General features: G+C 42.9%; 1 protein-coding gene across 3 annotated transcripts in view; it reads right to left on the bottom strand.

Moving 5' to 3' along the window:
- The window catches only part of PLCB1 (phospholipase C beta 1), a 334,660-nt gene that overhangs the window by 134,793 nt on the left and 173,052 nt on the right, over window positions 1-26,815 (bottom strand). For all 3 annotated transcript variants that reach the window (XM_064647501.1, XM_064647499.1, XM_064647502.1), the window contains exon 4: window positions 1,006-1,146. In XM_064647501.1, the coding sequence (XP_064503571.1) occupies window positions 1,006-1,146 (141 nt within the window). The remainder of the gene's footprint in view (window positions 1-1,005; window positions 1,147-26,815) is intronic.

The raw sequence follows: 26,815 nt of genomic DNA, 5'->3' as shown, positions 1-26,815 counted from the left end.
ACCTGGTTTAACAATCCTTGTTGCCTGTGAGATGACAAAATAACTCCCCACTGTTGTTAAATCGCAGCAGGCTACAGAGAGTCTTTCTTTTTAGCACAATCTAGTGAACTCAAGGGTGCAAAAATGCACATATGGAAGTGTGTTCTGTGCATGGTTATCTGGGGGCTGGCATCAGAGTGTACCCACATGAGTGGAAGTGGAAATAGGAGCAGATTCTGAATGTCAGTTTGAAATAGATAAAGCAAAGAGCTCCCACTTCAGCAAATTGTACAGAAACATATAGAAAGTGGAAGAAGGAGAAAAAAAAACCAACCTCAAACCATGTACTAATATGAATTGTAACTTGCTTGGCACACACAGCTGTGTTTTATGTGGTGTGTTGGACAGAAATGAAGGAACTGGATACCTGCATGGAAAAAATGCTTTGCCAAGGCAGTGATGTTAACTACACAATCCTTATCAAGGGCTATCAGTGGGCAAAATGTGGTGCTTAAAACTGACCTTCCACACATGAACGTTCCTGTTGGTGCTCCAAGACAAACAAGGTGCCTGATTCCTGACACTCCTGAGTGCACAAGGGAGAGCTGCAGGTTCCCACCACCCTGGCACAGGCCAACCTCCAAAAGTCAACCATTTACCTACTCTGTTCCTACAGATGATCCGCAATCTGCACACACTTAGAACAGGGGGATAATTACTGAAATGTACTGATGTGTGTTGGGAGAGTCATGGTGTAACATCAGTGGAAATTTGTGTGCTGTTATTTTCCCAAGGATTAGTTGGGTTCTAGGGGCAACGTTATGAAGATGAGCACACATTTTGGGGCCTGACCTTGCTGAATAAACTCCTGGGGAAAAAAAAAAAAAAGACTGTGCATTTCTTCTTGGGAACTGAGTAGCACAAGTCTAGACAGAACTGAGGTTCATTTCATAGCAATTGCCACGTTCCTGTCATTTATCCAGATCTCAAAACATTAACTTTACATGACAGAGGAGTGTGTGTTACCTTTGCTATATCCTCCTGGAATGCCACCAGGTTCAAGTAGGATATATTGACCAGGTCTGGCCCATAGACCACAGTGATCATCCGATTTTCCAGCCGGCCTCCCGCGTTCCCAGCGTCCAGCAGCTCGCGCAGCTTTGGATCCTGCAGGTAAATAGATGAGGAAAGAATTACAAACCTTTCACAAATACTTACCCCAAAAGAGGTGATTATTTTTGCAAACACTTCAATTTCGAAAATTTTATGTTGTGTTGAGCGCTTTTAACACGATGGCACTTGTTTCTGATCCGCTTAATTACTCATTAAAATATTCAAAGTTATTAACCCAGAATAAAAAGAAAATCACTGCTGTAAATCCTTCAAAGCCTTTGAGCTCTGTTTTGGTACTGCACAGACTAAGAGCTGTCCAGCTGATGGCTGCACATTCCTATTTCCAGGATTTCTGCCTCAGAAGTTAAGCACACACAAGCTGTGTTGCTTGTCAGAATAACACAATCTGTCCAGAGGCCACTGGCCTCAGCAGAGAGATTCTCTGTGATTTTCGTGGATTTTAGATAAAACTAAAAATGAGAACTTGGTTTTTCCTAAGGAATTAAGGAGACTTCTGGAATTAACTGTCTTAAACACTACGAAATGAAAGAAGGAATTTCAGTGACCCACTCTTTCATGTTCCAAATGGCATGTATTATTTAAATTATTAGATATATTCCATTCAGATTTAGTGTTTAGTCTTTTGGGTTTTTTTTCATTTTATATCCAACGTAGAACCATTTAGGTTGGAAAAGACCTTTAAGGTCACTGAGCCCACCTGTCCCCCCATCACCAAACCATGTCCCCAAGTGCCACATCGACACATCTGTTAAATCCCCCACGAGGATGGTGACTCAACCCCTTCCCTTGGGCACCCTGTCCCAGTGCTTGAGACAGAAATGACTACATAACATTTCTGTGAAGGAAAGCTAAATTCAGTGACTTCTGTCGCCTGTTAACAGGCTGAGCCTCACATCTTCACTGGCAACACGAGGGTTTGAGTAAAGATTTCAGGTTACTTTGTGACTCAACTCGTTTCCGTTTCTATCAGGCTGCAGCTTTTCCAAGAATTACACTCAGTGTTTTTCAAGCTAAGACAACTACTTGCTCCTTGGCCTCATGATGAAGTTTATAAAGGCAAAGAGAGATGAAAAGATGCCCTGTGTGACTGGATTCAAACCTTTGAAAAGATACGGTGTAATCTGAAAGCTTGGGTTTCCTACAAGATAAGATTTTTCAGTCTGGTGCAAACACTAACAAATGGCCAGCAAACAGAACCCCCATGGGAAGAGATTCTGTGTAGAGCTCAAACTATTTCAAAACTGACACAAAAATATCCTGCAGTTTAAGTTTCACTGTCCTGTGGCTCTTTTCCCCCCACTGGCTGCATGTTTAGTGCTTATAGTACTTCTTAATATTTAATAACTTCTTGACTAAGCATCAAAATTTCCACCAACTGACACAAATTAAAGTTAATATAAGAGAGCAACAAGACGATAAAAAGAGCCCTTTTTTCCATGGATCTCAGAGGAAATTCTGCATCAACAAGACCTCAGCCTAAAGGCCATCTCCTGACTGGCATCATATCTGCTTGTAGGCAGTGGAGTTTAAGGGTCTGTTCACCAAACACCTCGCCAGGTTTAGGAAAGCATTTTGAAGGATGACGTAGAAACTGGAAAGAGAGCACAAGGCTGTCCATCACACAGTGCTGAGTCTCTCAAATACTGGGTACCATGGCAAGTGTTGCAGGAGAACAAGAGAGAAGAATCCCATTTAAGGGCTCTGTGAGGAAGGAATATGACTGTGCTCCGAGACAAGGGTGGTTTCATGGGTAAACAGGTTGATCACAGGCTTTTGCGTAAGAGAAAAACACGAGAGGAATATAAAAATAGTAGCTGTGTTCCAGAGATGAGGAGACAAAAAAAAAAGGATCTGGGAGAAGAGCACCAGAAACACCCTGAAGTTGCTAAGTTGGTGTATTACCAGACGGGTTACTTTCCCTTTTATTTACAAGCTGGATGTTCCAAAGCTTTGTTTTATGTCTGTGGGAGATGAGAATTCATCTACTTTTCACTCTCCCAAAAATCAGACAGATAAATGCTTCCGCTCAAGGGCCTGTCTGGGAACAGCATCATCCTTTCTGAGCTCAAAGTGAACAGCACTGTCTTTCTGGCTTCCTTCTCTTCCAGGGATTTGTCATTCCTCTCTTCCTCTCCCCGGCTGAACCTCTCGCTCCCGGTTTCACTCCTGATGATGAACGGCAATCACACCAACAAAAGAAGAAAGCTGATAACCTTTTTCTTTCGTATTTACAGTCAACCATAGGATGTCTCAGTGATGAATCACCCTCTAGTTAGACTGAGAGGGAGGCATTAGCCAAGCAGCAGAGTGAAAGAAAGAAACATATTTGAAATGGGATGCTTTTTCAAAGCAAATTCATCAGAAGAGGAGTTATCTGCGACTGGCTCAGGAAGGTTTTTAGAAGCACAAAGTGGTAAATCAAGAAATGGGACTATGAATTCGGTTTTCCAAATCAAAGACTTTTCCTCCAGGTTTTAAAGGCAAGAAATTAGACAGCCCATCCTCTTTGGGCTGCTGGGTTTGAATGACTAAAATGCTGAATTTCTCTGGTCTGTCTAAGACTCGTCTAACCAAGTTTGAAGCACAGAGTCCTTTCCAGCAATGCATTCCCCTGTCCTCATCCAGCACCTACTGATAAAGGGCACACACTGTGTGTCCTGGGCTCTCTCAGTGTAACCTGCTGTGTGCTCCACAGACTTAAAATAGACATTTTGTAGATATTTTTAACATATATTTGTTAAATTTTTCAGTTTTAAGTTCAACAAAAAAGAATAATGTTGATACCAACATGATTCACACCCCTTTTGACCCCTGCCATTGCTGCACTGACAGGTGCACTTGCTAAGAACAACTTATCCCCCAGCTGATGGTCCAGTCATATTATTTAGTCCTTAGGTCTGAAGTTCTCAAACTTCAGCTACCCAAGTGCACTGTTACCTCTCCACATGAACAGCTCTGCTCCCTCATTACCACAATTAGCTGCAGACACTCCTAAGGAGATGAGCAAAATATCCTTTATCCACATCTTGAAGACTATCAAAGCTCTGTGAATCAAAGGCCTTTTTAAAATGTCAGCAAGTTTTCCTGTGGAGATGATAGGAAAGCACATAGGAAAAGAAAAAAAAAACCACAACCAAGAAGCAAGACCAAATTTAGCTTCTTTTATGTAAATGGGATTATTTTGATTTGGATAATTCCATTTTGAGGAATGAGACTGAAAATCTGCCCCTGTTTGGAGGTGTGTTTGATATCCTGGCTCATGAGGGCACAGGTTGGTTTTTGGCATAATCTCTTTGCTGGACTGGGGCCTTATTATGAACATATTGAGCTCTTTGGCAGATATTCAGAAGAGTTATACCTATTTATTATTGATTATAGTAGTTTTTGGAACACCTGAGCTGCTGAAGGGTCTGTCACGTTCAGGAACATGCCCATGGGATGCCCAATGAACAGCAGGATATTGGCCATACCCACAGAAATCAAAGTTCACTTTGCAGGGTAGTAATTTCTGACATTAACTGATGTCAGAAAACATCAAAAAATGTTGATGCTTTCTGACGAAGGAGCATCTTTTTGACTCTTTCAGTCAAAAGGCCTTAGGGGCAGCTTGTTTTTTCCCTTCCACTGAAGTCCAGAAGGAGCTTCAGCTTCAGCTCAAGGACTGACCCTGGAACCAGGTCAGGAAAACCAGTGTTTTGGATGGGTTGACATTCCCAGAGGGAGATGGAACGTGTCAACCTCCTCTGTGTCTGCCTGCTCACAAGGATGGTATTGGCAGCCAAAGATCTTTAGAATCTATTAAAAATCAAGTCAGTCATGTCAAATTAAGGCTAGAGCTGGTCAGAGGACTGTGTGCTCATTTGGCAAAAAACCTTCCCTATTTGGTTCTGCTGTCTTGAGAAAATTATCAAAACCCCCCACACTTTAAATTAACCTGAAAAAAAAACCAGAAAATAGGAAAAAGCAACAGCCAGAAACATAAAATAAATGAATTAAAAAAAAAAACCCTTAAGGTATTCCTGCAACTTTCATGAACAAACGCAGAGTAATGATATTTTGTTAGAAACCAAGATTCTGTGGACAGAAGGATAAAAATAGATTTCAATCAGACTTCCAAAACTTTCTCCTGTTAGACTTTGCTGGAAATCATAAGAATAATGTAAATTTAAAGAGGTAACTCAGCCACAATGCTGCCAACCTCAGTGAGGACTGCTTTCCACTGTGGTTGGTGTATGAAAGTGCAGTTCTTAACCCCAAAATCCCAATTAGTGTGTGCTCTGCACAGTACAGCAAATGCCATAACATCTCTTAATAGAATCACCAGCTCTTTAAACTTTTTCTTTCCTGAAAACTAATACCAATAATACATTTTGCTGTTGATTTCTAACTTACATTCATAGCTATAAGGGTACTTCAAAATTCCATAGACTCTACACCATAATCCCAAAAGGTTATATTTATGCCCTGATAACTTCAGGAGAGATTTGAAACAAAAATGGCTATAGCCTTTCATCTTAGTTTCTTTCTCTTCAGAACAAGATTTCCAAACACTCAAAACTGCATTTATATTTTTCTAGCTCTTTATGTATCTCAGGAGAGGGAATATAGGGGGGAAAGAAGCATAATTAGATAGCTACATATGCAAAGAGTCTTCCAGGAAACACTCAAGCTTGAGCTTAAATTAAATGAAGAACCTTGCTAAAATAGGACCTTACATTGTAACTCTGTAAGAGGCAAAACTCCCACAGATTTTCTTCAAATAGAAAAACATCTTTTCTCCAAGAATGCCTTATCACAGACTGTCTATCAACAAAAATGTCTATCCATGGACAGCATGGATATATCATGTATTTGACCCAGACATCAAAATACCAGCTCCTAACCCTTTAAGCAGGGGGTAAGTTGCTGGTTTAGGGGCAGTATGAAGAAATCCTAAGTGACTCTTAGAACCAGACCACTTACCCCCAGTGACCACTGGAGTGATCCAACCAAACTGCAGCGCTGCCCAGCACAGGGGAGCAAACAAGGGCAGGAATTGCTCTCTAAGACTCTGTTAAAATGGTTTTGCACCACCTGTGGTAGCCAAAGCACACAGTTCTGGTCTGCTACTCTTCTTGGGTCCGTGGTGTTGCCTGGTGTTGCTTCCTATCTTTGTATCTACAGAGCTTCATCTTGCCCAGTCCCCGGCCAAGCAGGGACTGCAGCACCTCCCTAGGGAAGTGTTTGCCCCCCTGGGTCAGCCAGGGAGGATTTTCCCACCTGGAGCCTGTTCTCTGCCTCACAAGGGAACAATGCACAAGTGCTGCTGGTTACAGGACACGTCTGGGCTGCAGGTGAGACAATCCCCCAGCCAGTGTCCCACCCCAAAGGGACCATCGCTCTGCATTGCTTCTTAAGGAGCTGTGAAGGGCTGCAGAGCATCACTGTGACCCCCAGACAAAATGTTCTTGCTAACTGGCTTAAATTCACTGCTAACAATCCCCCCACAGATCTCAAAGCCGGTTCAAACACCCTTTCTGTCACACCTAGCAACAGCAGAGGGTTAAGAACTTCCCATCGAGAGGATTGACAGACTCATCCTTCAAGGAAACACATCTTCCTTCTCTCTCTCTCCTTCCTTTGTTGAGACCAAAGTCAAAACTCTCAAGTCTGTTTTTCAGGAATCCCTTTCACTGATTAAGGAGAATGTCCATACATGGGAATCACACCTACAAAAACCCGATGACAGGATTTTGTCTGTCTGTCTTAATGACAGTCATGTGAAATGAATAAACTCCAATTACTACATCAAAGATATTCAAAACAGTGTTCTCCAAACTCTCTCTTCTCTAATTACACAGAATACACAGGAAGTCTGATATTTAAATGGATTCATTTGTATCAAGTTATCCTTACCAAATTCATTTTCATTAAACCAGAAACACATTTAGCCCAATAAAGATGAACACTGCATTATGGTTTTAACACAAATAATGTCTTCACACCTTTCACAGAAGCTTTTCAGATCAACATATAACCAAAATATTTGCAAATACTTCTCCTTTGAAATTCCTTCTCCCTTCTAGGGTTTCAGAATGGATTCCAAATTTATCATGATATCACCATAGCTACCTATGCACAGAAATAGAGCCAGTATCTTGTTTAAACACCCAAGTCATCCAGACATCATTTCTGTGCAAACTCAGGCAGTGTGTACAAAACACAAGGGTGTTTCTTTAAAAAAATGCTCTCAATAATCTAAACTGGTCTCAACTTGACCATCTGCTCAGCTAACAGGGTGGAATATTTCTGAAGGATAACATGGCATGAGGTAAAAGGGAGTCAGAAATGCTTTAGCCAAAGAGGCAGTGCCTGGAGAAGGAGATCCAAGGCATCCACTGACTTCTAGGACAGATCTTGCCTGGGATGAGCAGCAACACTGCCTCAGATGCCACTGAAATCCAAGGGCTATTCTTCCCACAGATGAAAGGACACCAGAAACCATCCATCAAACAGTCCATCCCGATTAACCTTCTCTGTGAAACACCTACTCCAGAATAAGAGTTGATTTTCCAAAAATAGCTTGATCTGATTCCATGCTGGAAGTAAGAATATCGATCCATCAAGTTTACCAGGAACAGGTTATGAAGAATAGTAAAGCTCCTGCTTTCTCCATGATGCACAACTTTTGATGAAGAGGGAATACGTGCCTGCTTAAAACTTATCATTCCTCTTTTTCTGACCTTTCCCATAGTTCAAGTGATCCAAATCCAGCTTCCCTGCGTCTCTCATGACAAACATTAAGCAAATATTCAGCCAGAATATTTGTTCAGTTCTCCTTCTTAATGTTCATATTGCTCACGATATTTTTCTTTCAGGTTCACGGTATTTAAGTTTTAAACTGTTCGCAAGACCGTGTGTTCTAAAAAAACAACAAGTGACAGTAAAAACCATCCAAGCAAAATCAGACCAAATGTGGTATTTCTCAGTCCTTTTGGACGAGGCTGTGATTAACACGAAAGAACTTTACCTCTCACAGTGTAAATCCTAATTTATGTGACAACTACAAAAAGGTGAAATACCAAGAAGCTACAACCAGGCACAATCTTCTTCTAGATGTTTCCTAACCCAAGAACATTTTTTTACCCATTTTTATCAGCTGCAGATGGCTCATTATTTTCAAAATGACCTTTAAGCACACACACACTTCCCCTCGCTGCTTTTCCTTCCTCAAAACGCCGCGAGATTTTCTTCAGCATGATTTTAAAGGCAGAGATGAAGAGACAGCAGTGAAAAGAAACCTCTCTCATTTCCATGTCACTTTTATTAACTCATTTTCTTTGGGCTGGATGAGACCATTGAAAAACCCATAAAAAAATCCACGAATTGAATGAATTCTACAGCGAGTTGCAAGAGACCCCAGGGCAGGAAGAGCTGGAGCAGCAGCTTAATTTTCACTTATCTATAAATCTCGTATGCATTGTTCTTCCAATTCTGGGTTGCTGTGTAGAGTTATTTTAATAGGGTTGCTTCAGAGGTTGAGGTACAATCAGCTACTCATTTATGTGTCATTTGTAAAAATCTGAGATGCTTGAGATGAGCTGAATGAGAGGCACTGCGTGAGTGCCCACCTCGCTGCTCTGGAGAGCTCCGGGAGGGCTGGAGCACAATCACTTGCATTTCAATGGCTTTTTTTTTTTAGCTGGTGGGAATATGTACATCCAGACGGTCTGTAATGCTGAACGCACCAACTACCCACCCCTATGAACACAACAGATGAAACGCGAGAGCTGTAACTGAAAACATCTGACTAACGAGCTGTTTATTATTGCAACGTTTCAGGCTCATCAGGAGAGGAAAAAAAAAAAACCACAAAGAAAAAAAAGACTGCCACGCTAAGCAATATTTTGTTCTGCCTTACCTGTCTGAGAGACATGTTTTGCTGTAATTTTTTTTCAATTACAAAGTCATGTGGGATGCTTGATGCTAAAGGTTTCAATTTACCTGATTTTAATTATTGTAAACACTCACTGCTCCCATTACCTTTAAGTATTTAATTCTAGGAAACCCATTTGCAGCACAGGAAAAGAAAATAAACCATTTCAATGATGATGCAACAAGAGTCATAACTGTTTCCTTCTTGGACTGTAGCAGATACTCAGCTGGTGCAAATCAGACCACGAGCTTACTACAGGCTCCTAACGGCACATCTAATGAACTACTGATGGACAATGAGCAGTTCTCCTGCACTGCCACCTGTCACAAACCTTCACTGCCTCTTATTACACATCAGCTGCAGTAATGCAGAGGCAGAAATAGATGTGGACTCTTAACGTCCGAAAATTGGTGCCAAATTAGCCAGCAGAGATGAACTTATTCCCTGCAGATCTCAATGGAGCTGTCCTGGCTCGTGGCTGACAGTCCAGCTCAGCGGGAATTGGAGTGAGGGAACCACAAAGCCAGGGGAGCTCTCCATAGCTGGATGGTGCCTTGACTCTGAAAATGTGACTACAACCATAAAACCACCTAAAAAACCCCGGCAAAAGCATACAGCAGATGCCACTGCTTTGGATGGTAAAGGTAAGAAAGAGGAAGTAACATAATGAAAACAAATTATTTAAGGTTGCTTTTTAAAAGTTGGTTGGCTTCAATTTACTCCAGAGAAGATGATTTTCCCTGAGTACATTTTAACTTTTAAAATAAGTATCTAACAGAAAAAATAGATTCCTGTTTTAGTAGACAACCTGACTACTGAAACCAAAAGAAGTAAAATCTACAAGGAGTATGAGTAAGAACTAAAAATATGTTTTTCTGACTGAAGAGAGAGAAAACAATGAATAAATGCAGAAACTGGATTTGGGTGGTTTTATGACAGATTCATTTTACCACCTGTGAAAGTCCAGGAAACCTGTTCAGTCACTGCTAGGAAAGGAACATCCAAGCACTAATGTCTTTGGCAAGCAGCTGCAGAGAGGATTTCTTCAAGGGATGCCATGGAGACATTATTGTAAGCCATTTGTTTTGTACTCTGTGGTTCTGAGAACTAATTGATGAGGGGAATATAAAAAGGGTGGCTGGATCAATCTGAGATCAGACTTGAAGAACACAACATGTCAACTCAGAGAACAGTGCTGATGAAAACTGAGTACTATGGGGCTGTGAGCAGCCAAACAGCATGAGAATGCCAAGGTAAGGAGGAGGAAAAATCAGTGCAAGGAGAAAGTGATGGAAACAGTCCCAAAAGGAAAACTGTCTATAGGGCATGAGGTGCACATGAAGGAAAATCCAGATGCAGACATTTGGTGCAGTGAGCAACTCTGGGCATCTGAATTATTCACATGTGTTACAGAACCAAAATTCATTCATAAATACATCTCTCTGCCTACACTTCTGCAGATACAGAGCATTAAGACAACTACACCCAATTCGGTCCTTCCAGCTTCTCCATTTCCATCAGTTTTTCTCATGATTCATAGGAAAACCACCAGGGACAGTAGCTGTTGCTCTTTGAAAAGCAAACATTACTCAGTGAACACCTCTGCAGATAAAACCACAACTGCATCCTTGATATCCACCCGTGGCTCTTTTCCACAGCATAAACATGTGGGAAAATGGCAAGGAGCTAAAGGAGATTTGCCACCTCAAAACCTCACGTGACCCTTGTCTAAGTACCAATATCAGATGACACACTGAAATCAAGAGATAACGGGAACTCTGCACTAACTCGCAAACTTAACAACTCTCCTCAGTTCTTAAAACTCTCCCGGTTTTACAGGAATTGAGAAAGGGTGAAAATTGGCAGAGGAAGTTTAACAATTACTAATTGTTTTTAAATGTGCCTTGTACAAACCATGGCAGCTTGCACAGAATTCAATTCTTACGTTTAGGAGGTGGATCAGCACTTCTCTTCCTAATATCACTTGCTAAGTGCCAGAGAGACTCCTAGTTACCCAAGAATTTAATGAACTACATCCAACAATTTAAGGCTGTTTCATTTAGATAAGAGGCTTTCCAGCTTGAAGGATAAAACAGCCTTCAAGGCAGTGGAAAATAAAACACATTTTGATGTGTATAAACTACCCAAGCAGTCAGTTAATTCTAAAAATCAAATTTTAGTTGGGAGAAGTCGAGTAAATAGGTTTGGCATGCAGGCTGCAGACCAGAAAAGTGTACAGGAGGCTGGTAAGTCCTGCACAAACTCCAGGCCATACTTTGTGCTGCCTCTTTTCCTGCATTTCCCAAGGATACCCAGTGGAGTATTTGACTGAGCAAAACTATGAACTCTCAGGGTTTGACCAAAATCTTTCTGAAAGGTTATGAAGTCCAATGTTTTTTTTTTGAAAAGGGAATTAAAAATATTTTGTGCACATAAGATTAGGGCACTGAGGGGTACACTTTATCCATCTGGACCCTTTCCAACACGTCCCTGGAAAAACAAATAGTTACAACGTAAGCAAATTGGAAAGGAATATTCTCCTTTCCAATGAGAATATCCTAAATGTCACTCCCCCAAAACAGCATCATTTGACACTGGGCTTTAAATGCACAGTTTGCATAAAGACAGAATTAAAGACGTAACTTCAAGTCAGAATTAAAATAGCTTTAAAATATTTATGTTGTTGAAGTTTTAGAACAGTAGCCCGGTGCTTATGCAGTAATTTGTAATGTATTTCTATTCAGTCTTGTCAGTCAAACCAAATCATGTAAAGCAGTTGCCCACATGTAACACCTCAGCCCAGGAGCCGCAAGCGCACGGGCTCAGCCGGGAGTTTTAAAATGCAGATATATAGGGTTCTTTAGTACCTCGACATAGCATCAAGGGAACGAGCCACACTCTTGTTCCCAAGAGGCACTTTTACCGATAATTTAGGGGAGAAAATAAGGGAACTTCGCAAAAGTTCCAAAGGGCACCACACAATCCAGACAAAGCATTCCACCACTGAACCCACCCAGCACATACTGATCACAACACCCAGCCAAAATCCAATCCCTCCGGCTTTACCCTACCCAGAACATCAAGAAAGAGCAGAGAAAGAGAAGCAGAGGGACAGGAAGAGAGAAGAAGGAGGTCAGACAGGTCATCCAGCTCCCCTGGCACCTGGTGGCAGAGCAGCTCTCCGTGTCCCGACGGCAGGGCCGGCACCGCGTGGGGAGCACATGCCTTCGCTTTGAGCCGCTCCGGTGCCCGCGGACACCCCCCGGGGCCCCCCGTGACCCAGCGGCCGCTCCGGGGCTCCAGGGCAGGGCGGGGGGCGGTGTTCCCGCTGTCCCTGCCGGGCTGAGGCTGCTCAGGGGCTCCAGGAGCTGGGGGGGGAGTTTTCCTGCTGCCTTTGAGCGGCAGCTGCTCCGGGGCTGCCCCGTGTGGGCTCCCGGGGCTGCCGTGAGGGACACGGCGGCACCGCAGCGCCCGCAGGGCCGGACCGGCCCTTCCCTACACACACACACAAAACACACAAGGTGGTTCTGACCCAACAATTACTGATCTGTGTCTCACACCACAGAAAACATCAGTGAAAGGCAAATAGTCCTTCTGACACGACAAACCGGTGAGGTGCAACATCAGCGAGGTGCAATATCAGGCCACACGCTCAGGGCACGAACACCAGCCTGCAGGTGATTTAGCACGTTTAAACACACCGAACAGTGAGAAATGTGGCCTCTGCGACCTCTGTGTGCCTGAGCCGCCCTTTGGTCTCCCAGCCAAGGCGTGGAGCTGTTGTTTTCCCAGCGCAAAGCCGAGGGGAGCGGCGATCGATGGCCAGCGAGGAGCAGCAGGCAGGGAAAGGGGCTGGGAGCGCAGGGTTCTAAACCCTGAATCCGGGGTTTAGGCCAAAGCTGGAAGGATTTAAGGGGTTTGGATCAGACCGTCAGGGAATGAGATGCACGTTAAATCCCTGATGCTGCAACTTGCTAAAACTGGTTATCCAGAGACACACACGATTCCTGCTCTGTGCAACAGGCTGGAGGATCAAGAGCAGACAACTTGACCTGACCTCCAACAATAAATCATAATTCAGCTCTCACACGTTATCTTAATGCCTTGCAGTTCTTGAGTTCTTTCCCCCCCTCCCCCCTTTTTTTCCCCTATCCTTTAACAGGAAATAAGGAAACAAACAAAACCCGGACAACTTTTGTGATAACAGAGATCAAAATTCCTGAATTTCAGTGTCATTCCCTCGCTCAGTAAATTGAGGTTTTTCTCTCTTTTGCTTTTTTAAAATTCTACTGAATTTCATTTTTCTTATATTCTCACTGACAACTCTTGCCTCATTCAAAGTGTTAACACACAGCAGAAGCCTTTTTTTCTTGGAATGATTTTTAGATAGAGGAATAAAACTATGCTTCATACGTACACATAACCTCATTGCATTAATAGGAACAGAATGAAGACTTTTCCTTTCTTGCACATATATATATTTATTTCTTTATTCCCTCTGGTCCTGCCTGATTATTGTACATAAATAGATCCTCAGGTGGTTTCCTGCCTTTCTATGCTTTGCAATGTGTATGCAATATTTATGCAATATTCAATATTACCCTGTTGTTTTCCAGCAAGTAAGAAAAGGCTTGGGGTTTAGTTCTCTTTTTTTAATATAACTACAAAATGCCCGTGGAAGCTTTCTGCAATTTCCTGTTATATTTAACTTTCCATGGGAAACTTTTTATAGAAAACTGTGCTTTGAAAAACCCTTTAAGTCTGTGAAATGGCACCTTCGGAGCAGCTTTGCCAGCAAGGTTACCTGGAATGACAATGACTCCCAACACACACACACGGGATAAATTTACCCCACAAAACAAACTAAACCCCCTACAGATAAAAATCTTGTCCATAATGGATTGGTATTATAAATAGAGAGATCAATAGTGCCTGGAGTCAGCCTGAATGCTCAAATTAATGATTCCCTAAAAATAGCAGTAATAGAAGGCCACATGGCACATGCTGGCACCTACCTGAGACTACAGAGCATGAGCAAGGCAGGGTCAAAGTCATCTACAGACCTCTCTTTTCCCCTTTTCCATAACATTTAGGTACTTAAATAGGTCAGGGTTTGTTTTATTTGCTCAGTGGGCTTTTCTGAAAAATGGATCTAAATCTGGCAATCCAGAATGCTTTGAGAATTATTTACATCTCTATAATAACATATATACATTTTTATATTTATATAACATAATTTGTATTGGAAACATGATCTGGTTTTAATCTTTATATGTGGTAGTGGCATTTACCCCTATCTGCAGCTGCAAGTGGCAACTCACTGTGCAAGCACAAGTAACAACAGGGAGTAAATTCCCAGCAAAATTTTTTAAATGTCTGTTTTGATTTTGTTTTTAATCCCATCTCAGAACTGAGCTGCTGGAGGAAGGGAACAACAACATGTTTTGAAAGAGGGATAAATGTAACACTGGGAAACTATTTGGGCAGGGAAAAAAGTGCAGCTTTACACCTTCTTCCCTTGGAAAAAACCAACCTGTGCCAACGAAACAAACGGTGAATGGAAGTGTGTTTGAGCAACCTCCTGGGCAGGATTCCCAGGAGAAATTTATTGCTGCCTTATCAAGTTTCTAATCTGTTTTTTAAACCAGGCCACTGGCCAGGTGTAAATCTCCTGAATGGTAGGAAGCTCATGATAGAGACAGAGCCTTTCAGGCTACAGGGGATGTCACCTCCCCAGAAGTGAGACCTGCTGAGAGCTGTCACTGCAGTTCTGATGAGATACTGCAGGAGCTTCTCCAAAACCAGAATTATATTCATGTTTCAAGTGGATAAAAAAAAAAATCTTAAAAACTACAACTAAAAAAAAACAAACCCCAAACTACCACTGCTGAGATTTTCAGTGTTAGTACAAAAGCATGAGAAATTTAAATTATAATGGAGAAAATTTAAATCAGAGAAAGTGAGGACAGTTGACACAAATAAACTTACTACAGCTCTTAATCCAGTCTGCTATAGCCCACTACTTTGCTGGAGCCTTTAGTAAACACACCTTCATGTCACAGATTTAATTTCTTGATTTTTTCTACCATTTACCACCGCTGAAGAGGTTACAGTCTACTGTGATCCAGCCCAGCCCTAAATAAAATGGAATTTCCATGTTCTTCATTTTATCCTTGCTCAGCCTTCAAACTTTGGAAGCTTGATCCTTATTTTTTTTTTTTAAGTCATGCCTGGGTCATCACTCTCTGAAAACAAGTGCAGTACAGAGAGTCTGACTGAGCCATCTGAAGAGCAGTTCTTTGGAATAGCAGCGTCCCTCCTCATGGGAACTGCAGGATCAACTCTCTCTGGAAAGGGCCATCTAAGCTCTTGACTCGTTTGGTACCTTCCAAGGAAAAGCTCCACTCTTCTTGACAGATGTAAAGTGCATAATATCTAATAATGTCCTCGTCCATCTTCCTGCCAGTGCCTCGCCTCAAATTCTGTTTTCATTTAAGTTTTCTTCTGTGGACATTACTCAGCTTTTGTGATGTTTGGATAATAAATCAATCTGCATCATTCTTTCTAGAAATCATGGAAAATCATGGTGCAGTTCTCAGCTGTTGGCCTTGTTCTGTGAGGGGAACACTCACACAATCCATGGCATGTAATTCCAGAGAAGTCACCAAAGGGGTGGTTCTCCCAGACCATTCATTTTGTGTTACATGATACCACTTGAATGACCTCAATTCCCTGGGCATCCCACTGGAGTCAGGTCTGGCTCAGACCAGACCCTTGTGGTGCCACACATGGAGACTCTGCACCTTCTTTCTGAAACCTATAAATGGAACAGCAAGTTCGTGCTGCAGTGAAAGGGATTAATTGGATGGATAAGGAAATCAAGGAGCACAACAAACTTCCTTGCCTTTGGGATGAGCCAGCTGCTCCAGAAGGAGCTCTGCTGCCTGCAAGAACTAGGAAGAGAAACTAATGGACTGAATGGATCTCAGCTAACTTTGCGATAAGGAGAAAGTTGAACTCTCACATCTTAAAGAAAAACAGGAAAAGACTTTCTTAGACACAACAACATGAGTTTGCTGCTGCTTCTCTTGAGGCCTCCTCCGAGACCCTTCCCAGACAATGAAGTTCACTTACTGTTCCAAAGGAAAACAAATGTCCATTGAAAAACAAGTTGCTATTTTTTTCAAGCTCAGAGCAGCTCAACAAGCTGCTTCCCCTCAGATCAAGTGTCAGCAGCAGTGGAGCAAACACCTGACCAGAGCATATTTTATTAGATCAACTGTCAGGCAAGTTCTCTTTTGCCTTTAAAAACAACATTGCCACACGCAGGAAAGAAAGGGAAAAAAAAGGAAAACAAAACAGGAAGGATTTTTCCAGGTAGGTTTCTATGAAGATTGCTTAAAAAAGCTTCCAAGTACTCAGTTAATGCCATTAAGAGAAGCACTGTGCAAGAAGACTAAAGAGATGCTGAATGTAACACAGCCCATGCTGCAAACCCTAACCGTGTACCTTCTGGTTCATTTTGCTGTGTCTGGGCTAGAGAGGGATAAAATATGTACATGATAATTCAGAAAAAATTAGCTCTGTTCAAAAAGTAGCTCAAATATTTGTATTCTGGGTGGCTCAAGCATCAGTATACGTCCAGCACTCAGTAAAGGACAGCCTGGGGTTCACCTTGTCCTCCACACCCCCAGCCATGAGGACAGAGGAGCTGCTGGAGCCCCCCACAGCTCCCCCCTTGCCTACACAGAACCACAGAATCAGCCGGGTTGGAAAAGACCTCCGAGATCATCAAGTCCAACCCTTGATCCAACCCCACTGTGGTTCCCAGCCCATGGCACTGATGTCACATCCTGTCTCACCTTAAACACCTCTAGGGATGGAGAATCCATCCCCTCCCTGGGCAGCCCATTCCAGTGCCTGATTACTCCCTCTGTAAAAATTTTTTTCCTAACATTTAACCCAAACCTCCCCTGGCACAGTTTAAGACCGAGCCCTCTTGTCTTGCTGAGAGTTGCCTGGGAGAAGAGACCAACCCCCACCTGGCTGCACTCTCCTGTCAGGGAGTTGCAGAGAGTGATGAGGTCTCCCCTGAGCCTCCTCTTCTCAAGGCTGAACAGTCCCAGCTCCCTCAGCCTCTCTTCATAGGACTTGTGCTCCAGTCCCTTCCCCGGCCTCGCTGCTCTTCTCTGGACCTGCTCCAACACCTCGACATCCTTCCTGAACTGAGGGCCCAGAGCTGGACACAGCACTCCAGGTGTGACCTCACCAGTGCTGAGTCCAGGGGAAGAATCACTTCCCTGGTCCTGCTGCCCCCACTGTTCCTGATACACGTCCAGGGTGCTTTCAAAGCAAGGATTTGCTCTTAAATTTCACCTTGCAGCTGCTGGGAATGTGTTTGTGGGGCACCCAGCTGACCTGCAAAACAGCCATGGCTTTAGGACATCCAGGTGTTTTACACGCAACACGGTGCCATCCTACCCAGGGAGTGGGAAGGGCTGTGTCCAGGACTTTTGAGAGTAAAAGAGTATTTGGGCTGAACTGTGCTGGCACTCTTTAGAAGCTGTCCCATGGGGAACACACTGCACTGACTCTTGCTTCTGTGCCCAGTGCCCTTGGCTGTAAGATGAAAGCCTGCACGAGTAAGTGCCACATTCACGAGGCACCAAAGCAAAGCAGGTGCCCACAGGACAGAGGAGGAGTGAGGTGGGTGTGGGCTGCTTTAGTGTGAAATTCTTGGAATATAAGAGTGATGGGGTGGTGGTTTCCCACTGCCACCAGAGTAATTAGGGATGCTGAATCCAGCCATGGAGAAGGACTGTCCCTTCCTCTTCCTGCTTCAATGGAGCTGATTCCTCTTGTCCTCTTTAGTGGGAGCTTTGCAGAAGAGGAGAGTGAGTCCAGAACAAGGTGAGAGGTAAGGATGATGGGTTTATGAAGTTTACCCCTAAATTTCTGGTCTAACTCCCATTGGAGGTGGGAGCTGTGCACACTCCCAGCTGGGCTGTCCTGTTCAGGAAAACATGGAAGCAGATGCCTCACTGAAGTACCTGAGCAGCCCCACTAAAATCAGCATCCTACAAATTCACAGGAAAGGTGCCCACAAACTTCACTTTGGGTTTACTTTGGTTTTTCAAGGACTTTAATTACATTTACAATTACTCCAAGAACTCTTTACAGACTTTCATGTGAAGAAAACCGGTTGGGTTTTTTTCCTTGCTTTAATGGACCTGTTCCTGACTTATTTCTTTTGCAAAGGTGTGACATTTTAACATGGGCTTATGAAGAAAGAAAAGCTATTTAGAGAAGGGTATAGATTTTCCTAAAAGAGCTGATTCAAAAGGAGCTGAAAATAAGCCCTTAAAATCTTTGAAGAATTATATTACTCAGGTGCAAAATACCAAGAAAACTATTTTCCAGGCAGTAGATGAAACAGGTAAGTGGCTTTGATATTTATAAGACAATGTTACTTGCTCTTCCCTTCCCTTATCTTAAATATTCAGATTGGGAAGTAGCAAGAAGCCTCTCCATGTGTTCAGACACAGAGAGTGAAGTATTTCCTGAGGGAAAGGGAAAGGTTTTCTGTTAACCCTTGTGCTGTCTGGGAAGAAAGCAGTGGAAAAGGGGATGGCAGTGATGGCTCACATGCCCAAGATGGTTTTTCCAATTAAGACATTTTTCAAGTATAATTATTAATAGACTTTTAACCTGAGTCAGACAAACCCAGAGCTGCTTTCACGATGGGTTTGTTCTTGGAATTAATACAGGCCATTTTCAGGAAGGAGGGAAGCAATGTTTAAGAAATATAAGTTCTTAGAGAAGAACTAACTCCTGCACTAACAGTCAAGAATTTGGCCAGCATACTTTGGGGACAGTAAAGAAATTATAGATATATATAAATAAATATATATATAAGGCTACTGTTGAGATCCCAGTGAGCATAAGGAATGCTCTCAGAGGGATAAGGAATCAGAGCATAAGGAATGCTCTCAGAGGGTTTTTCAGAAAATAAGGGCCATGGGTCTGAACCTGTGTCTCAAATCCACTCCCTTTTATGTCTCCACACTGCAAGATACAGATATTAGCTCTGACTCTTTGGTAAAAAATTGAGATTAACAGGGCAGGACCTGTTTCTGAGCCAGTGTGGAAGCCAAGGGGAACCTTTGCTCTGCAATCACCAAAGTTCATCAGAGCTTTATCTCCCTGAGCAGCAGCTGCCACTCACTCACCTGAAAGTCTTTCTCAATCTCTCTGGACCTTTTCTGCCCATTATTCTTTCCATATCACCACTTCTTGCCCTAGGCTTTGATATCTCATTCAGTCAGCTTACTATGTGTGTATATATATATATATGTGTGTGTGTGTGTGTGTGTGTGTGTGTGTGTGTGTGTGTGTGTGTGTGTGTGTGTGTGTGTATTTATTTGAGTCTCATTTGCCAAAATGTATGAGTTTTAAAATAATTTTAGGAGAGAAAATGGCAGCATCTTAGATAACACCATCACCTATGGTATCACAGGCATAAACATTAACATTTCAGTTCTTTTCCTTTCAGATTTCTTTCAAGAGCCACCACAGGCTTCATTTCCCTGGATCATTGTGGCTCTCTCACTATATCCTGTCTTCTGTGAACTTCAGCAGCTGAACACCCTCGAGTTTCTGTGCTTGAAAGGAAAATTAAACATACCCCATTTAATCAGCCTACATATGCTCTGGCTTTCCTTTATGCTGACTGTTTGGGTATAATGGCTTGGCTTTTATTTGCTGTTAATGGGCTTGTAATTGTTTCTGATAAAATAATGCAGTGTTTGTTCAGCTCTGCAAAACAGCTACACATAAAAACACAAGCCAAAGGAGCTCTGTGTACAGCTATTAGGAGGAACCAAGGAGGGTTCAGCAGCTAAGTGCTCCTAGTGACTATTGGATTAAATCAGGGTATTTATTGAAGTTCTAGAAGGAGAATATGAATTTTAAAGTACACCAAGTTTTTAGAATGTCATTTACTATTATTTATCCACATTACTGCACCTCAGTCTTTGTTTAATGCTACTGTAGTTCCACATTCACAACACTGTCAACCCCAAGTAGTCAAAAGCCATGAGTCACCTCCCTTTCAATAAAAACAAGTACTTAAAATCCAGGAGATCCAGGATTATTGTTATTGCTGTTGTTACTGAGAGAGCCTGGATGATTCCCTTGGGCTTAAAAATTAGGCTGCTGGACAGCTAAAATTATAGGAATTTTCTTTCATGAAAGTGAATGGAGAGGAGCTGAGGTTCCCAAATATTTAGAGACCTTAGATCAGGAACTTGGGAGACACAAAGTACCTCTGGACACAGTGGAACTGATTTGCAGATCAAAAAGAGGCACATACCTGTATAATTTTGCCCAAACACTGGACAAGAAATGAACACCAAATATGAAAGAGTCAGGCAATAAATGCTTTGAGGGGAACACAGCAATCTTTGGGTTTGGTGGGGTTTTTTTGGGCAGCAGTTTTACTGCAATGATTTGCTGTTCAGGTTCTGCATAGAGACATTTCATTTGGGGATCCATCCCAAAAATCAGACTGTTTTGTTGGTGCTTTTCACATCTCACAGAAATGCTACTTCTTCTATATGTGTGACAGCAAATATATATTAAATAATAGAAATTTAGTCTCTCCTCAGTGTGAAAAATAGCATTAAAAGCAATTCCTCACTGGACAACCCAAACCACAAGCACGAGAAGAGAAAGCTTTCCATTCAGACAACCACATGTCCCTAAAAATACCTGGCCCAGCCCCAAATCATACAAGGTGCAGTTCCCAGGGTTTCTTCCCCAGCAGAGCAATTATACCCCCATTGTGACCTAATCTTGTATTTTTAGCCATGAATGTATCCCCACAAAAAGCTGATTAACTTCTCATCAGCACCTGGCACAGCACAGCCTATTCTTTTACAGGTAAGCAAAAGCTGCCTCGTGTTTTTTTTTGCCAGGGAGAACGCTCCAGTGAGCAGCACAGGGATATTTATCCCAGGCACAACATTGTTCTCATGTTCACATGCTGATGTATCTCCAGATCAGACTGCAGGAATAAATTGGAGCTGCTGAATGGTGGAAAGGTTTGCTCCCTTCCCTTTGGCAGGATGCCCTCACAGTTGATGGCTAATTTTTAAATACTAAAAAGTCTGTCCTGCTGTTGCTAAACACATTCCTGAGGAGAAAGAGAAATGGGGGGGGGAAATCAGGATTAAACCAAAGTATTTAAAATCTCACTTTTGTTAGAAAATAGAATTATGTTATGCCCCGAAAGCCTGTGGAAATCATATTTTGTGTTATTTTGTTCTGTTGTTCGCTGGGTTTTTTTTTTCCCCTCTGAAAACCTTAGCAAGGATGACCCTCATCACTGTTTTATGAAGCAATGCAGAAACCACAAGTGTTTCCCACCCAGAGCCTGGAGAGCAGCTCAGATTCCAGCACTGTGGTCGCTGCCTCGCTGGGTTTGTTGTTACTGATATTTTATTAGAATATCTGAATTCTAAATTCAGATTTAAACCCTGTTACAGTTTAAATCTGCATTATTTCAATGTTCCTGATCTTCCAAAAGGCTCCTCCTGGCTATCCATTGAGAGCCAGTTGTCTACTCAGGCTCTGACCAATGACCCCTGGAAATTCTCCACCAAAACCATCACCTTTTTGATCCATGGGGTCACAAAAATGCCCCAAACTAAGATCCTCCCTCAACTTCCAACTTACAGACTCCTTGCTACAAGAAAAGCTGCCACAAAAAAAACCCCAACAAAACAACAACAAAGCCTATTCAAACATATAACAAAACTCAAAAGAAATTCTATTTCTGGAAAGAAATCACTTTTTTTCCCAAGTTTCAGTAGTTGATGGGCTGGGACATCACTTGTCTTAGCCTCTTGCAAGTCTCTCACACACAGAGCTAAAGGACAGTGACATTTATCACATCTCTGTAGGCAGAAATATTTGTGAATTAGGAGTAATGCAAATGATACTTAGTGAAAAACAACACACCAGGAGAAATAACGGGATTACCAGCACGGAAAACTGATTCAGCCCTTCGCTTGGAGAAACTCTGCCATCCACCACCACCCCAAAACACCCCAGTTCTGTGCCTCCCCCATGGAATAACCCACAGTTCATGGCTGGGAGGACCTTCCTGGAGACAGGAAAAAAACTAGACAATACTATTCTTTTTTTTTTTCCAACCAAGTGTCTGAAGGTTTTTCATCTGAGCGAAAACAAATGTAAATTTGCAATGCCTGGTTGGAATTTTTTCATTCAGAACGTCTTGGGTGGCTCTGTTTATTTTAAGAAGTCATGCCATGTTCTTCCTGCATGATCCCATCCTAATCCATGATTATATTAATCACTTTTTAAATGACAAGGACATCCATGATCAAAGAATCTCATCTCTTTTAAATCACAGTAGCCCCTGAAATAACCTGACACTGAGCCAGGCGAGAGGCTTTGGTGTTAAAAGCAGAATCAGATTCACAATTAGCCTACAGTTATTTTCCTTTCTTGTTGATAATTTCAGTCCTTTCCCATTAAATCACACTGAATAAATCAGGCAGATTCTCAGCCAGCGGCATCTGTGAAGTATCCTGGTTTAATCCATGTCCAATCCCTTCAGGAATCCCAGAGATAACCTGCATGCTGGCTCTGTCCCTGGATGGTCACTTCACATCCTCATGGCAGGCAAAAGACCATTTCTGCTCCCCCAGATATCCTAATAACCCATTTTTAAGGAACCATTTGGAATTCTACGTGGCATCCGTGGCTGTGCAGATCAGTGTGACAACCCTGACGCCGCTTCTAATTCTGACCGGGGGTTGTTTCATTTCCGCTTTTTCCAGGCCCACAAACCCACTTCTGCTTCCACTTTATAGCTCAATTCACATTTTGGTGGTGCCACGCTCCTTTCCCTTGACTGGCACACGCTGCAGAATGCAATGGAGCACGCTGGCATTTTAAAGGGCTGCAGGCACTGCCTCATGAGGATTTTTATAGCCCAGCTTTGTCCCTGGATTTAGCAGTAGCACGATGTTCCCATGATATGTGAAGCTCGGGGCTCCACACTTCCCTCAGATTTCCAAGCTGTTTGTTCACACTGCTGGCTTTACTAATTGGGAGCCCAGGATGTAAAATCCCGGCTAATTAAAGCTATCAGAGACAAGGTGTGTGAGATGATTTCCCAGCGTCTCCATCCTCAGGTACAACGAGCAGCCACACTGGGGCTGCTCCCTTGCAACTGCGGGAGCTGCCGGCACTAAATTAACTCATTTAAATTCTAACCGTGGTCTAACGAGGTGGATTGCAAACAGCACAAACACACAGAGAACGACCCCTGCTACAGATGCTTTCCACCAGGTGAAAGCTCCCTCAATAATCACGGTCAGTGTAAAACTAACAAACAGAGGGAAAAGGCCAGCAGCCCCCGCTGGGCCAGCAGCATCTTGCTCTTACATTTCTACAACAGGTTCCTTCCAAACTCCACGTTAAGCAACTCCAGAGAGAAAATGACACTTGGATTAAATAGAAACACTTGCATATACCAGGTAACACAGCAGAAATGACTGTCACTGCAACCTGCACCCAGTGCTGCTGCACCACTACAAGTGCAAGACACTTCTTCTGTCCAGCTGTGCCTGTAAAATAAGAGGCTTAAATGGACTTTGAGGAACTTCCCAGGTTCAGTGTTCACAGTAACCAGCACCAGGCATGAGTTTCTAGTTGTCACACAGAAAAGATGACATTTCCCTTTTTGTAAAGATCTGGGTAGACTGGAGAAGGAAAGGTCTACCCAGAGTGGGAACTCTTCAAAGGAATGAGGTGAGAGTGAACAGATGGACTAAGGAATTTGCCTGACTCGATAGTGATTTGGTTGTGAAAAATCAAAGAGCAAGGGAATAGTAACTAGGACACAGTATGGACAACAGCATGAGAACCCACTGTGGGGCTTCAACTGACCAGACTTTCCCAAAAGTGAGTGTTTGGCGTTTTGTCTAAATTCTCTCTTGATTAACAGAAAAAGTCGCTTCCAGAGGAAGCTGCTGAAGCTGTACCAAGAGACACAACCTGGCTGGGCTGTCTAGGGTTTAATGAGTGAAATGACAATTAATGCAGAGGAACAACAATCAGACGTGACCCACACAATACCTGACTAATCCCTGGTCCTGGATTACTTTATAACTCACCTTTTTCCAGCAGTTTGGCTGTCAGTTCATTGGGGAGATGCTACAGCCTGAAGGAGACCCACAATGGAGCACTAAAGGCACATGGAACTACCAAAAAAAAATAATTCTTTGTGCCTTTAGTGCCTCCACATCTAAAGCTGAGGTGAGAAAGGCACAATAAGTTAATAACCTTCTGGGCAGTCTCACACTCACGAGCTCCCCAGAGCCCTCAGTGCTTCCAGACTGGAGCTGAAATTTTCCTGGCATGGCACTGCCCAGTGGGTCAAGTCCAGGGGACTCCTGTGCCCTACAGCATGGGAAGGATGTGTCCACAGCTGTCTAATCTTAAAGGTCAAGTGTTAAGACTCTTGTGGTTTTTCAAGGGAGTGGTTTTTTTTATTGGAACAATAACCAAGGGAGGTTCTTCCCCAAAATCAACAGTGTCCCTTAAATAATAAAACCATCCTGCCTCAGACACAAAGCTCACAGGGGGCAATAAAACTGTCCAGTGGTCACAAATCAAGGACTTTAAAGCAATACAAACAGCAACAAACCCATTAGAACGTTATTTCTGAAAGCTCTGCGGCCAAAGCAGCGTGACAGTTGTGCCTCGTCACAAAACAGACCGAGGAGGGAATTTATTTTTAATACCTTTTAAAGAAGGAGCCAATTCCAGAGACAGGTAGGATGAGGAAGGCAGTTCCAGCAGGACTCCCAGTGTGAATTGAGGAGCAGGGCACGAGCCAGCCCTCCAGCCTAACCCTACACCTGAGCTCTCACAGAGGGAGCAGCACTCCGGGTGCTCCTCGCCTGAGGTTACAGCTCACACAGCACAGGGACCTGTCCTCTACAGCAGGAATCTGCTACACCCCCTGAGTGCTCCCAGGAGCCTTCAGCAGCAGGATCAGAAGTTGATCCATCCACAGCCCAAATCCCAGGATATGGAGAGCCTCAGCACTGGGCTGCAGAGATCAGGGCCCTGCACCCTGAGCGGAGAGAGGTTTGTCAGCAGCTTTAATCCCAGTGCTTAAAGGAAACTCCCCAAAGCAAGGCAGAGTTTGTTCCTACAAATCAAGGGTTTCATTTGTAAAGCACAAGCATCAGCAGGGAGGAGATTTTTCCTGCAGTGGGCCTGATGCTGCTGCCACAGCTCTGTCCAGGTTGCTGATGCTCCAGCAATTCCCCAGGCTTCCAAAGCCACGGCCATCTGGGACACTCTCTCAGTAAGGGCATTTTTCACAGAGACTCATTTCCCACACACAGAATTAGGGTTGTTGTCTCTGCAGTGGTTAATGCTCTGTTCTGCTTCCCTTCCCTCCCAGTGAATAAATCCCAATCCAGACACAGTTGCCCCCATGGTTACAAAACAAACTGTCAGCTCCCCAAGAAGCGGCTGCAGAGTACAAGAACAAAAACCTAAAAAAAAAAGGGTAAAATATACAGAAAAAAATACAGTATCACTGCTTTCTGCAAGCAAGAGAACCTTCTCTCAAACAGTATATTGGTACTGAAATTTAATAGCATTTTTGCAATATTGTGGGATGTCAGAATGCACAGATAGCAAAGAAATAAAGGCTCAGTGGTGGAAGTGCTCTGCATGCAGGACTACTTTCTCTTGGCAGAGAAGCAGTGGCTAATTAAAGCATTAGTGCTTTGGAAGGTCCTCACTGAGAGATGCAACTTCTAAATATTGAAAAAGGAACTGTCTTTGAAAATTGGCAGATCTTTAAACCTCTGAATTCCTTCCAAAACGTGTATTATATTTTTATTTGGGGGGAAAAAAAAAAGATCTCAACTCCAACTTATGACTGGGAACAGAAACTTCTTTAGACTGGAAGAGGAATCGAAGAGACCTTAAGGAGATATTGTCTGATTAAACTGAGGCAGTAAAAAGCACTGATACCAATATTTGATGTCAATAGAAACCATTTTAGCACAACCAGTAGCAGCTCCTACAACCTGTGGGCTACAACCCTGTGCCACCAAACTCAGCTGCTCCTGGGGAAAGCTCCACCCTGCAAAGAGTTGGTAATGCCAGTCCAAAGTGTTACAAAATAAACACACTGGCTCAGCAAAGGTCGAGAACTTATGGAGGCAGCACGAAGAAAATGAGTGGAATTTGTTTATTTTTTGTTATTTGTTTGTTTATTTTGAGAAATGCACGATGAGTGTGGCACAGCAGAGAAGTACAAACAGGACAAAAAAACCACCCAAACCAGCTTTAATGAGTTTGTCCTTGAGCCCTTATAAAATAAACATCTAGTTAGACCTAGGAAGGAGTAGGAGGAATCCTACAAATATCTGTAGGGAAATTCAAACCCAAGCAGAACCAACCACCTAAATGCTGTGTGTCAGAAAGGTGAATTACCTGAACCAGCCTCACTTTCAGATCTTGCTGCTGTTGCCTTTTTAACTACAGAGAAAGGTTAATAAAATCTACCAGAAACACATTTATCACACTTCAAAGACAGGACTTTGCTAACTCCAGTTCCATCCTGCAGCGAGTGCCTAGGACAGAATTAATAACCTGTAACTTAAGAATCTTTCTTTTTAGCAGTAAATACTGAGAGATATTGCACACAAACTCTCCCCTGGGGACTAC

This window comes from Pseudopipra pipra, chromosome 3, assembly GCF_036250125.1.
Source record: "Pseudopipra pipra isolate bDixPip1 chromosome 3, bDixPip1.hap1, whole genome shotgun sequence".
Lineage (NCBI taxonomy): Eukaryota > Metazoa > Chordata > Aves > Passeriformes > Pipridae > Pseudopipra > Pseudopipra pipra.
The sequence above is the reverse complement of the archived record's forward strand: the minus strand, read 5'-3'. Positions and strand labels throughout refer to the sequence as shown.